The 13,806-nt window shown below is 41.7% G+C and overlaps 1 protein-coding gene across 1 annotated transcript; it reads left to right on the top strand.

Annotated features, from left to right (window-relative positions):
* Positions 1-251: 251 nt before the first annotated feature.
* Positions 252-11,889, top strand: CCT4 (chaperonin containing TCP1 subunit 4). Its single transcript, XM_075925552.1, has 14 exons — positions 252-535; positions 1,668-1,720; positions 2,601-2,690; positions 3,816-3,924; positions 4,895-5,037; positions 5,800-5,921; positions 6,028-6,160; positions 6,915-7,054; positions 7,380-7,476; positions 7,848-7,958; positions 9,688-9,818; positions 9,939-10,173; positions 11,205-11,318; positions 11,644-11,889. The coding sequence occupies exons 1-14, from the start codon at positions 415-417 to the stop codon at positions 11,656-11,658; spliced, it is 1,614 nt and encodes a 537-aa protein (XP_075781667.1). The 5' UTR covers positions 252-414; the 3' UTR covers positions 11,659-11,889.
* Positions 11,890-13,806: the final 1,917 nt, after the last annotated feature.

The following is a 13,806-nucleotide window of genomic DNA, read 5'->3' as shown; positions in this document are numbered from 1 at the left end:
CAGACCGTTCCAGCCGCTCAGGGACCCATCGGAGTCGGGCCGTTCGCTCCTGAGAGATTCCCCTCCCGCCGCGCACACTCTGCACGAGCCGCGCTGCCAGCCGGCTCAGGACACCCGCGCGCTCAGCACTTCCCATAGCGGACAAAGCCCCGCCTCGCAAGATGGCCGCGCCGGCCCCGCCTCGCGCAGACCGTTGTCCCCGGCCTATCGGCCGGCGAGCGCGGCCCTAATGACGTCACTCGCGGCGTCAGTTCGTTCCTCCCCTTTCGCCTGCGGGTGGCTCTGACGGGCCGGGAGGCGCAGGCTGAGGCGGTGCGTTCTGGAAGCTTCGCGGCGGGGATCGTTAGCGCGGGCCGGCCCGGTTCATCCGTCTCCATCCGGGACTTAGACGCAGCGAGGCGCCGGGGAACCGACATGCCGGAGAACGCGGGGCCCAGAGCCCTCCCGGGTGGCAACGGAGGCCGTAAAAGAAGCGCCTACCAGGACCGGGACAAGCCGGCGCAAATCCGCTTCAGCAACATCTCTGCCGGCAAAGGTGCGCCCGGCCCGACTGATGAAAGGGACCGAAAAAAAAATCTCTGTCAGGGCGGAAGGGGGGGGGGGGTCGGGGGATCGGTGGCGGCCTCTGTCTCGCCCGCGGTCCTGTTCCTCCTGCCGTTGTGCGGGGAAGCGCGAGGCGGCGGCTTCTTCCTACAGTGACCCCCCCTCCCTTCAGTCCCATAGTCGTGGGGGGTGAAGACTCCATCACACACACAGACCCTGCCCCCACCCCACCCCACCCCACCAGCGGGCCGGACGCCTTCGTGGAGGGTGAATTCTAGACAGTCGTCCCCCCAGGCTCCATCACTGCATCAGCTACAGCCGCTGCTGGAGACGTTTCTTCCTTTTAGCTAACACCGCATGGGCCTTGTCTGCAGGGGAGAGAGTGTTCTCTGCAAACCCTCCCCCCCCCCCCCATTTTTTCTAGGTTTTTTTTTTTAATGTAGTAACTGTTATGGTGCTAAGACCAAAATCTGGTGGGGAAGGGACTGTAATTGGCAGTTGTCATAAGGCCTGATCATTTTACCGGGGCAGAAGGCATTGAAATTTGAAATGTAAATAACACTTTAAAATTATATAGTGAAAGGGTTAACTTTTTAATTGGGATTAAGACAGTCTGCTGCAGGTGGCAGGTCTGCTCCAACCAGTTAACTGTTTCCCAGGTAAACGTGGGTGTGGCTAATTACCAAGTAACAGGGTTTACTTTTTACATCCTTAATTGAAATTCACTATGAGACCAGTGAAACCACTCAGCATTTTTAAATCTGTGTGGCTTATAATACCATTAATACCTCATTGGATTTGAAAATACTTCATTCACATAATCAGCTATTGATTGTCTTTAACATATTCCTGGTGTTAGAATTAGCCATGAAAGCCATGCACTTTATTTTTCTTAAAATTTTTTATGCTATATCAGTAAATTTGTCCTTGATAAGATTATTAAATAGTGATGCAGACAAACTTGTGTGGGAGCCATTTAAAGTTTTCTGTCCTTTTCTATACAGAAAAAACTATGTTCAGACTTGCAGTATTAATTTAGATGCTAATAAAATATACAAAAACTTGTAAAGTTGAATGTTAGTAACTAATTGCATAAAATAATTTCATTTTTACTCCTCCTTCAGCGGTTGCTGATGCTATTAGAACAAGTCTTGGACCAAAAGGAATGGATAAAATGGTAAGCTTTGAGATAAGTGCTTGAATATTTTAAAAACATATTATAAATACGTAAACAAATTTCAAAGTTTTCTTATAAGAATAGTTTTCTTTTGGGTTTTTTAATTTGCTAATCACAAAGGTGTAACTTCTAGTTACGTGCACATGATTATTGTTGGAAAAGATAATACATTGAAACTTTAGTACTAATATTCCCTTTGGTTTAAAGGAAATATCGGGTAGTTTATGACTCTTTAACATAGAATCATAGAATACTAGAACTGGAAGGGACTTTGAGAGATCAAGTCCAATCTCCTGCCTTCATGGCCAGACCAACACTGATCTAGATGGTGCTATCCCAACTGGTGAAGAGCTGGCATTCCCCTACCCCCTCTTAAAGAGACAGAGCCATGGCGGGAATCATGGCAGCGGGGCGCTTTTTTTTTTTCCCCTCTTGATGAAACGCAGCCCTAGGGCAGTGGTCCCCAACCTTTCGGGGCCGCCTGCGCGTCCGGGGACGGCCCAGATGATTCAGCAGGTGCGCACAAATGCCTCAGCGGGTGCCATGGTGCCCATGTGCATCACATTGGGGACCACTGCCTTGGGATTCTGTGGCCAAATAAAATTGGGAAACACTGATCTAGATCATCCCTGATAGATGTCTATCTAACCTGCTCTTAAATATCCTCCATTGATGGAAATTCCATAACCTCCCTAAGTCCACCCTAAACCTCCTTTGCTGCACTTTAAGCCCATTGCTTCTTGTCCTATCATCAGAGACCAAAGAGAACAATTTTCCCCCTTCCTCCCTGTGACACCCTTTTAGATGCCTGAAAACCGCTAAATAAATGTCTTGTGTAACTAAGGTCATAAGTATGTATAGTATTTAATTTCTATTTTAGATTCAAGATGGAAAAGGAGATGTGACAATTACAAATGATGGAGCAACTATTCTAAAACAAATGCAGGTTCTGCATCCTGCAGCTAAAATGGTAAATTACTTTTAATATCAACCTGTAAACCAACCTAGATTGCAGAGAACTCTTAAGGAGGCAGTGGTAGAAGTGATGGGCAACATAGACTTCATGAAAGGCTCTCCATCTCAGTGAGCAGCAAGATTGTTGTAACCAAGATGGTCTGCTGGGTTAGGATAGTTGTGCTAATTGCATTTGCATACCTGGAATTTGTGGGGTGTACTGATTGAACTCTAGCAGCACTTTGATGGGATGCAGAAGGAGCGCATGGCTTTTACAGTCAATGTTGTGTGCATGTGGTATACACTTCTGTTCATATGCCCTTTATGTGCATACCACTTAAGTAATAACAGTAAGTAAAAAAATATACACAGACAGAAACCCGCAAAATCTGGCAACCTTGCACATGAACTGTGTAATCAAAGTGTCTTGTGGGCCCCACACATAGAACCCTGATGGACCACATGCCCATCACTGATTCTGGGCATTTACATAGGAGGGAGGGAGGGAGAGAGAGAGAGAGAGAGAGTGTGTGTGTGTGTGTGTGTGTGTATTTTTGCAGCACAGCAAGTCTGCGATGCACTGGGGTTCTGGCTTTGATGTTTTTTCTATAGACTGGGGGAGAGAGCCTGAAAATCCAAACTTCAAGTAATGGTTTGAGTGTAACGCAATACAAGTTTGCCACAGAAAATGCCACAGAAAATGTTATGGAGGATGCTTAGATGCTGATTATCTGACAGTAAAATAGGCACCCTCACTGTTATTCCCTTCATAATGTCAATGGGTTACTGTTATACCTTGAGAGACACACTGGCAACGTGAGTGGTGTTGCTGGCCAGTCAAGAAACAAGGAATTTCCTGTAGTATGGACCTCACAGAATACTTAATACATATTTTAGCCCACTTACACTTCTGTACAAACAATACAGAACATATTTGGACCTTTTGTAACCATAGGATAATGCGTGCACACACAAAGTTGAGGAACTGATCTGTATACTTAAAGTTAATAAGAGAATCCCCTCTAAGCAATCCCCACTTTGATATTTAATATTTTTTCATGTTTATTAAGATTCAGTAATGCATAAAAGTAACTGGTTTAAATACATTATGTCACAAGTTCTCAAACAGTCTTAATTTTAGTTGGTAGAGCTGGCCAAGGCACAAGATATTGAGGCTGGTGATGGCACCACTTCAGTCGTCATCATTGCTGGTGCTCTCTTGGATGCCTGTTCAAGACTTCTTCAGAAGGGTACGTACTACTGGTTGGCTTTAATAAACTGGAAAAGGGAAAATGCCAGAATTTAATTTTATGTAACTGATTTGAAATAAGACTTGTTTGGTTAATGAAAGACCATTAATTGTGTTACTTACTCGTGGTAGAACACTAAACTGATTTGAAAGGTGTTTTTAAAAAAGAAAAAAAAGCTTTGTTTCCATACTTGATATTAAAGGCCTGTATATCTGGTGGTAATAGTAAATAATTTAGCTTCATGTTTCTGAGGGTGAATCTGCTTCCAGTATCACTGATCAAGTATAGTTGTAAAAATGTTAAGATACCTTATGAGAACTTGTATTTACAATAATTCATGATGGGTGAAATAGTGGTAGAAATAAATTAACCCCACATTGGGAAGTAGGAATTCTTGCTGGGGTTTGAGCAAACCATCTGGACTTTGGTTTTGTGTGTTTTTCAGAAAAATATATATTTCATATGACTGTTGAGGATTATTAATGCTTGTAAAAGATTTTCAATGTGTAAAGCAGTATAAAATGTGAGCACTGGCAGTTCTGCTGTACCAGTTCAGAAAGACTAACAGCATGCCAGCAGCAATTGGATAACTGTGTGAAGTAGGGATGTGAACAGGTTACCTAGTAAGCATCACCCTTAACAGGTGATGTTTATCCGGTAATGGTTAACCATTACTTAGAGCAGTCTTTCACCTGCAGCCTGCCATGGGCAGAGCGCTGCTCCGGCCCTGCAGGGCTGTTGGCAGCTGTACTGGTTCATGAGAACTAATAAGTGAAATTGAGGCTTGTCGATTTTATAATTCAAATAAACTACAACTAATAAATCTGTTTACATGGAAGTGATTACTATCAGTCCAAAAATCTAAATTGGCATTTTAAGTGGAATTAACCACCACCTAAAATTAAGAAAATCAAATGTTAAAGTTAAGTGAACAATTAGTCTGTAAAACTTGAATTTAAACTTGTATTAGGAATTCATCCCACCATCATTTCGGAGTCATTCCAGAAAGCTTTGGATAAGAGCATTGAAGTCTTGACCAACATGGGACAGCCAGTTGAACTGAGCGACAGGGAAACCTTGCTAAATAGTGCAACTACTTCACTGAATTCAAAGGTAATAATTATCTAGTTGGTAGGGAAGAAGAGAGGGTTATTCAGCCTAACTTCTGTGTAAATTAAAAATAGCATGTGTTCATGGGTATTGTTTATACATTTTTCCCACTGTTTGTAGGTATTTTGTTCCTTTCTATAGTGTTTAGCAAAATGAATTCTTTAGGTGCTACCATAATACAAACAATAAACAGTGATTTTTAGCTCATCCACTTACTAGCTGAATTCAGGTCTTTGCTGTTAACTAGACTGTGTTTCTTGTATGAACTTTTTATGATTCATGATACTAATACACATATACCAGATAATTGGGACAGTAGGTAATTTCAATAACTGTTCCTGGTGTACTAGACCAGCAGGCAATTCATGAAGCTACCATTGATTGGCATTAATTTGCAACCTAAAAATTGAACTGAATTTAATCTTCATCACTTTTCAGTCTGAATGTTTTACCTAATATATGCTACACATAAGATAAAGAAAACAATTAACAGTGGTGCTAACCTATTATATATAAGTGATGCTACAGTGATAGACTACTTATTGGAAGGGGGGAAATTACAAAATCAGATTTCATTTTCAAACTCTGTATATGGTTATAAGTACAAAAGAAAAACAATAAGAAATTAGAAAAGTCTTGGTAGCGTAATTTTGAAATTGGTATTGTCTTAACTTTGATAATGCTGCTAAATTGAATTATTTTTCAGTTGGGTAAAATTTTGTTAATGTTCCTTTTCACATTAGATTTCTTAATTAAATTCCTTAGGTTGTATCTCAGTACTCTAGTCTGCTTTCTCCAATGAGTGTGGATGCAGTGATGAAGGTGATTGATCCAACTACGGCTAGCGGTGTAGATCTTAGAGATATTAAAATTGTCAAAAAGCTTGGGTAAGTAGCAATCCATAACTAGCCATTTTGTTAAAAGTAACTTGTCTAGGGTTTAGAAATGCTTCCCTAAAATGTTAATTTCATATTTTACTGCTCTTGTTTCCAGTGGAACAATTGATGATTGTGAATTGGTTGAAGGACTAGTCCTCACTCAGAAGGTGGCAAATACTGGTGTAACTAGAGTGGAAAAAGCCAAGATTGGTCTCATTCAGTTTTGCTTGTCTGCTCCAAAGACTGATGTGAGTTGGTGTGATCCTGCTGAATTTAATATCATCTTAGTGCATGGGGATTTACATATAATTCAGACAATGAAGAAATATATACTTGAGATTATGTATACTACAAAAGCCATCATAGTAATTGAATCAGCTGGTGATGTCCACACTACCCTCCTGCTGGTAATATGCATTCTCCATCTGAAGCACTGATTGGAAAAGAAGCACTGTGCAGTACTATCAGCTGCATGGGGCTTAAAGTCTGAGCTCCTGCCTGCTGTCAGGCTGGCATGGGCTCAGTTTCATAGCATGGAGTCTGCCAGCAGTGAAATTGGTGCTTGTCTGTTTCATGGCTGTCTCTGGTTCAGAGCTCCATGTTAGGGGTCACAGCTTCAGACTCACCCCAGGTAGGGGTTCCGGCCGTGAGCCTGGACCCTAGCTGACAGCTGCAAGAGAGGGATGTGGTGTGGCAGCAGGGAGCTTACCCAGCATAACGTTCTTTAAATTTCATGGCTCCAGCTGTGAGCCCAGCAGCCATGAAACTCATAAAAATGACAGCCAATGTAAGTTTTGTTTACCAGACTACACTGACATAACTCTGCCCCCACAAGAGACATAGTTCTTATGTCTATGTAGCAGGCAATTTACTTCTTCAGATGTAGCATTCTAGTGTAGACACTGACTTATAGAAACAGCATGGGATAATTAGAAGTGTATTTAAATTTGAGCTGGACTTCAGTAATTTTTGAAGACATGGAATATTTTTCTGTTTTAATAGATGGACAACCAGATTGTCGTTTCTGACTATGCTCAAATGGACAGAGTATTGCGTGAGGAGAGAGCTTACATTCTAAACTTAGTTAAACAAATTAAAAAGGCTGGATGCAATGTGCTGCTCATTCAGAAGTCTATTCTACGGTATGCAAACTTCCAGAAAAAACAGTTCTTCTGCTTGCTAAGTAACTCTTAGATTGAAGTAAAGCATCTGTACTCATAAGCTGAAATTGAACTGAAATATTAACATAAAGGAGTGTAATTTCAAAAACTAACTGTGTAAGCATGGAGGTTCTGTCACACCTCACACTTAAACAATTTTTATGTAGTTTTTATAAGCGAATGCTGAAATTTGTCATCAGGTTTTTATTACCTCGGACACAAATCCTAATGATTACTGATAATCATGTGCTGGCAATATTGGTTTTATAGAGTTGTGCATTCACTGTTTCTTTGCCTTTTGGTTTAGGGATGCTCTTAGTGATTTAGCACTACATTTCTTGAACAAAATGAAGATCATGGTGATTAAAGATATTGAAAGAGAAGATATTGAATTTATATGTAAGGTGAGAAAGTATTTTGTTTAAATAGCTGTGCTAAAGGATATCTATACTCAAAAGATTCATTCTAATCTTCAGTATCCTGTCATTGTTATATAGCTTTAATGGGCTATAACAGATTGTTTTATTGGCATGAACTTTGTGAAATATGGATGTGTGTGCATATAGGGTATGAATAAAACAATATGAAGCTCTCTAGAATACTTAACTATTTTTCCCATTTATCACCAAGAAAAATAGCAAATGGTCAGGTTGTAGGGGGGAAAAAAGATTGGTCATTTGAATTAAAGTAGTTTTGAGTCAACTATATTGTATAGAAATGTACACTACACTGTATTATGCTTGTTTATTATTTGTGGTTTAACTTTTTTCTGTAGACAATTGGAACCAAGCCAGTTGCTCACATTGATCAGTTTTCTGCTGATATGTTAGGAACTGCTGAATTGGCAGAGGAGGTCAACCTAAATGGTTCTGGGAAGCTAATAAAGGTGAGGAACAGAAATGATCTTTCCTTGTTGGTCATACAGTTGTAATGTAAGTTTAAGGGAGGGTTGTGAAATCTTTTTTGGGTTGGGGCCATTGACGCAGAGAAAAATCAGTTGGGGACAACACATAAATGAGTAACAACAAAACAAAACCCCTCACTGACTTGGCCCTCAAGTGAGGAGCGAGGTAAAAACTAAGGATGTTAAATTTAGATTAATCAATTAACTGAATAGTCGATTAGTTATTACGGGTGCCTCAGCCTTTGTAATATAGCAAGAGCAGGGCTTTTGCTACATTTCAAAAGCAGAAGTGCTGCAGGGAGTCTGGGGCGAGCTGGGGACTCAACCCGTCCCCTGCTGGCACTGTAATCCCTGCTTTTGAAATGTACAAGAATCCCAGGCTCTTGTACATTTCAAAAGAAGGGAGCACCGGGCTATTGGGGGACTGTTTGAGTCCTGCGCTTCTGGTGGCGCTTAGCTTTTGAAATGTACAAGAGCCCTCCCCAACCAAGAAGCAGGAAAAAAAGTCAATTTACTTCACTCCCCTCAAACTCTAGCCCTGGTGGTGTTGGGGAGAGGCACTGCGGCTCACAGTTTACCCCCAGGGTGGAATTAACTCTTCTGTGGTACCAGGTTTGTTAGATTAGATGGGGCCAAAAATGAGAGATTCAGTGTTCAAGAATGGGCTTCTGGGGGCTGGGCTGGGCTGGGGCTATAGAGTTTGGGCGGGGGAGGTAGGGTGCAGGAGTGGGCTTGGAGTGGGGCTTGGAGTCCTATCTAGCGCAAGTTGCTCTGTGGGCTGCAGGGAAGCACTCACTGCAGGCACTGTCCCCGCTGCTCCCATTTCCTGCAATCCTCTTCCTGACACCGGCCCACAAGCTGTAAGTTTCCCAAGCATGCTTTAAGGGGTGATACTTTGCAACGTGCCTGTTCTAGAAATGAACATGAGACCTGTGACTTTTAAATTTTTCAGAAGTATCCAGTATGCTCGAAACTCTTTAATCAGTCAACCTTAGGAAATTAGGCTATTCCAGATTATGGTATTTTCTGGTTCATGGGTGTTGATGCAAAATGTTTTTATTTTTAAAGTACTGAATTTTTATTTAACGTGTAACATACAGGATCTGGGAGGGAGAGAGGCTACAGGAGCACACTGGAGGGTGTGGACCTGGGAGTGAAGGTGCAGGAGCATGCTGGGGAGTGAGGATTCAGAGCCTGGGAGAGAGGAGGAAGGAGGTGGTGCCTACCAGGCATATCTGTACTGGGGGGCGTGTGGCTCCGTGTCCCCCACCACTCCCAGCTGCTATGGGAGCAGTGGGGCGAAAAAAACCTCTGGGCAAGCGCTTTGCTGTGCTGCCATTCCCCACAGCTATGGGAGAGGGAGAGTGGTAGCATGAAGGCCTCCCTCTGCCAGGATCCAAACCATGGGTGTTCCCGGATCAAAGACCTCTAAATTAGGGATATTCAAAAGTATTTGCTTCTGTATATCACCAGCAAGCTCTAGTTATGGACCTTAGGTGCTGCACAAATGCAAAAAGAAGTGTGTTTCTGTCCCAATGGACTTATTTCATTTTACTGACTTTGAAAACTTAGTCTGGTTTACCAGAGCTCAAATGGTAATTGTGTGTCAAATCTCAGACCTTACCCATTAGCAAGGAATGAAAATTATAAGGGCTTAATGTCCCAGGTTTTAAACTTAAGATTTTTCAGTCCAGCTGTTCTTATGTTCTAGGTAACAGGCTGTGCAAGCCCTGGAAAAACCGTTACAATTGTTGTACGTGGATCCAACAAGCTAGTTATGGAAGAAGCTGAGCGTTCAATTCATGATGCTCTGTGTGTCATACGTTGTTTAGTAAAAAAAAGGTAATGCTTTCTTCATATAGTGGCTTCATACACAAATCATACAGTAAACTGTAAGCACTTAAATGTTTGTCAAAGACCACAGCTTGTATTTTTAACAGAATTTTACTTTTTCCCCCTCAGAGCTCTAATTGCAGGAGGTGGAGCACCAGAGATAGAGTTAGCATTTCGCTTGAATGAGTATGCTCGTACTTTGAGTGGTATGGACTCATACTGTGTCCGTGCATATGGAGATGCAATGGAAGTCATCCCATCTACACTGGCTGAAAATGCAGGTCTTAACCCTATTTCTACGGTAACAGAGCTGAGAAACAGACATGCTCAAGGAGAGAAAACAGCAGGCATTAATGTCAGAAAGGTAAGATACAAAAGGATTATATGAATGATGGTCAGTTAAACAGTTTGATCCTTTTGATGGAATATACTTGAGAATAAAGACAGACAAAGGTTGCCCAACTTGTAGCCCAAAACCCTCCTCAATCAACCTTGCATATCATTGCAATATAACAATTTTCATGGTCTGAGAACTGCTTTTAAAAACTGCTTTTAAAACTGACTAGTTGTAGACATGGTTAGGAATCTTATCAGACTTTTTTTGATTGAAAGTGCCCTTTTTGCAAATATTAATATTCCAACTGAAAAGTTCCATTTGGTTGAGAAACTGAAATTATGACTTCTGTGCAGGCTACCTAGAATCTGCAGGGAGGCAGAGCAGCCCACTGCACCGTCTCCTGTGTAGCCTGAGTGCCTCTCTTCATCATCTTTCAGATGGACAGACAACAAACTAAAAAAATTATTTTGCTTCTCCTGAAATGAGATTTTTCAGAATTTGTCCCATGAGAAATTTCAAGTTTATATTTTGTTCTAAATGGGACAATGTTTTGTTCCCAAAACCTCAATTTTCCATATGTTAGCAATCCTATTTTTCGGTCATCTTGCTAGTTTAAATATATTTGGCTGCTAAAATCTCAGGTGCACTCTAAAAATCCTGTAGTGTGAGTAAGGAAGGTGAGTTAGAGTGCACCTGAGACTTTTAGCAGCCAAATACATTTTTAACTAGCAAAGATGGCTGGAAAACAACCTGTGAGATGCTAGTCTCAGTAGTTCTCTCTTCAGCCATAAGAACTAGAGACATTAATTTTTTGAAAATGAAACATGTTTGGATGCGAGAGCATCAGATGTAGCCACCGGGTAAAATACCTGCTCACTCAGCTGTTGTGACGTGAGTGCGTTCAAATGAACTGTGTATGGTTATTTGCTGATAAGGTATTTGTTTTCTCTTTTTAAAATTATGCTAGATAGGAGGCTACTGGGGATAATTTACAGGTATGTTAAAATCAAATTTGTTGTTTGCTTTATACTGCTGAGGCTATAATTCTTGTTTTGTAGGGTGGAATTTCCAATATCCTGGAGGAGCTGGTGGTCCAGCCTCTGTTGGTGTCTGTCAGTGCTCTGACACTAGCTACAGAAACTGTCCGCAGTATTCTTAAGATTGATGATGTGGTAAGTAATGTTTTTTATTATCATGTTCTGTTAATGTTGCAGTACAGTGACATGAACAAGGTATATCCCTTGTGTAAAGGATTCATATTTAAAGTGAATAGTTATATGCCCTTTCCATGTAATTCAGCAGTTTCCTGATAACTGTTAAAAATGAAACCAGTCTTATGGGAAAACAGTACTCAAAACCAAGTATTAGTTAACACAGCAGGCCAGATTAAAGCACAGGATACAAAAGGATTATGTATGAAGTGATCGCTTTAAGATGAGGGATATTGATGATTGTTTCCCATCCACATAATCTGATCATGTTAACTCATCTTTGCAGGTGAACACTCGCTAAGATGACTAAAGGAAATGGCAGTACAGCCCAGAGTATCTACGGTGTAGTCTGGAGTATGGTTTCTTCAAAGAATCCGTGTGTCAAGCATTCTGCTAAAATTCATTTACGTTTATGTACTTTTATCAACTTAATTTAATAAATTCTCTGCTCTCGAGACAAACTTAGTTCATAAGTGAAAGACAATGTTCTATAATTGAAAATCTGCATTAAAAACTCACCAAATGATACTAACATTTTGCTAGTTTTGCTGTTGTTAATCATATACTTTCTTTCTCACTACGTGAACCTATTTTGATATCTAAATTTAGCTTCTGAAATCTGTCCTTTTGAAATAATTCTCTTGCTGTGGAAAAACGTAAATGATGGATAGTCTAGTAGCACCTTTTAAAGACTAACAAAACACGTAGATGGTATGAGCTTTTGTGGACACTAAAGCTCATGATACCATCTATGTGTTTTGTTAGTCTTTAAGGTGCTACTAGACTATCTGGTTTTTCTTCCTGTTGCAGACTAATTCAGCTACCCCTCTGAATCTCTTACTATGGAATCTTAGTAATAACTGTACTACCTCAGACCTGTTTTTGCAAAATTCATCCAAAACAATAGTTCATCCTTCCTCTCCTACCCAAGGAGTTGTTACAGCCACTATGGTGCATGGCAACTATAGGACTGTACTTTGCCCTGTAATTTAAAGTGTACATTTCTTTCTGCAAATGTTTCCTTGTCCATTAATGCCTATATGCCAATGTCTTGTCTCTCAGCCAACACACCTTTAATACATTTCATTGTACTTCAGCTACCCAGGACAAAGGCTTCTAGCCTTTAATTGCTGAAGTTTCCTTCATTAACTGCAAATGGAAATACTTATTAGTTGAGATTTTGTAAGTTATGTTTCAGGATCACATTCTAGTATTTGGTCATTAGTTGTCACACGAGGTTGGTAATAAACATGCCAAGCACCCTATTACAGGATTGAAGCTGATCTAATTTTGTAAATACAGTTTTAGATATTTCATATTTGGGCCTTAAGGAAATATGCTGCCAAAATAGATCTTATGCTGACTTTACAGATCTTTGCAATCCAAGACTTAATATTAACATCTTTGTATGTAGTTTAGGGATAATTTTTGGTGGAGGGGGAGACTCCAAGCTTTTGGTAAGTAGTCAAGGTCACACTTTTCTAGGTGTGGGGGGAGACAGTGAGGTCTTGGCTACTGATTGAGAGTAGAAGGGAGTTCAGGAGCAGGCCACTTGGGTGCAGGAAAGGGGGTGGGATCTGAGGAAGTTTGGGTGAAGGAGGAGGTTGTGACCTGGTCCAGTGCATTGGGGTGTAGGCTCCAGGAGGGGTTAAAGATACATTCTGGGAGTGTAGCAGAGTGTGCAGAGTCTGGGAGATAATAGGGGCATTGGAGGGGGTGGGGTGCCAAAGGCAGGCTCTTGCTAGCAAGTGCTTATGCAAACAGCTACTGGACAGGTGACTGCTCCAAACAAGCTTCAGTGCTTGGCAACAACCCTAAATGCCTTCTGTTCCATGTGGCTCTGTGATGTGGGCGGGGGATGGAGGAGTTCATGCGCTTCTACTCCCTCCAGCAAAATCTCTTAGCTCCCTTTGGTGGATTTTTGGCAAACGGGCAGAGAGATTTTGCTGACTGTGGGGCACCAGGGGAAGCCTCTTCCCATTCCCCCCAGTGAAGGAACAAGGAGCAGCTTGCTGCTTTGGGTGTCCTATGCTGTAGGGGTGGACTGATTCACCCGATGCATCTTGCTCACCCCTGTTCTAAGAACTACTCAGTTGGTCTCTGGCCAATTAACTCCCCCAACTGGGATGGCCCAAGCTCTTCCCCTGGGGTGACGTTCCCATGTTTCAGTTCAATGAAAGTTGGCTGAAATACACTTGCTTTATCCCTAGGGGGTTTGGGAAGGGAGAGGGTAGCACCTTCTGTCACTAATCATAGCTTGAGCAGCAGAAGTGGCACAAAACCATTGCAAGCATATCGAGTGGAGACTCGAAGCACTCTGACAAAGATACATCTGCCCATCGGCTGTGGTTCCAGCCCATCTAGCACTGAATTACCCTTACGCTGAACTGATCGAGGAAGCTAACTTGGCGCGGGGTGTGCATCCAGCCTTCCTGGGAACAGCCTGAGC

The sequence above is a fragment of the Pelodiscus sinensis genome, chromosome 3 (assembly GCF_049634645.1).
Source record: "Pelodiscus sinensis isolate JC-2024 chromosome 3, ASM4963464v1, whole genome shotgun sequence".
Classification (NCBI taxonomy): domain Eukaryota; kingdom Metazoa; phylum Chordata; order Testudines; family Trionychidae; genus Pelodiscus; species Pelodiscus sinensis.
Note: the sequence above shows the minus strand (reverse complement) of the source record. Positions and strands in the feature narration are given on the sequence as shown.

What these genes read in the sequence shown, in the direction of transcription:
- CCT4 (XM_075925552.1), top strand. Translation starts at nt 415, where the DNA reads ATGCCGGAGAACGCGGGGCCCAGAGCCCTCCCGGGTGGCAACGGAGGC. An exon ending in TGTCTGCTCCAAAGACTGAT is followed by an intron (nt 6,161 to 6,914) that starts GTGAGTTGGTGT and finishes CTGTTTTAATAG; the next exon opens with ATGGACAACCAGATTGTCGT. An exon ending in ATATTGAATTTATATGTAAG is followed by an intron (nt 7,477 to 7,847) that starts GTGAGAAAGTAT and finishes TTTTTTCTGTAG; the next exon opens with ACAATTGGAACCAAGCCAGT.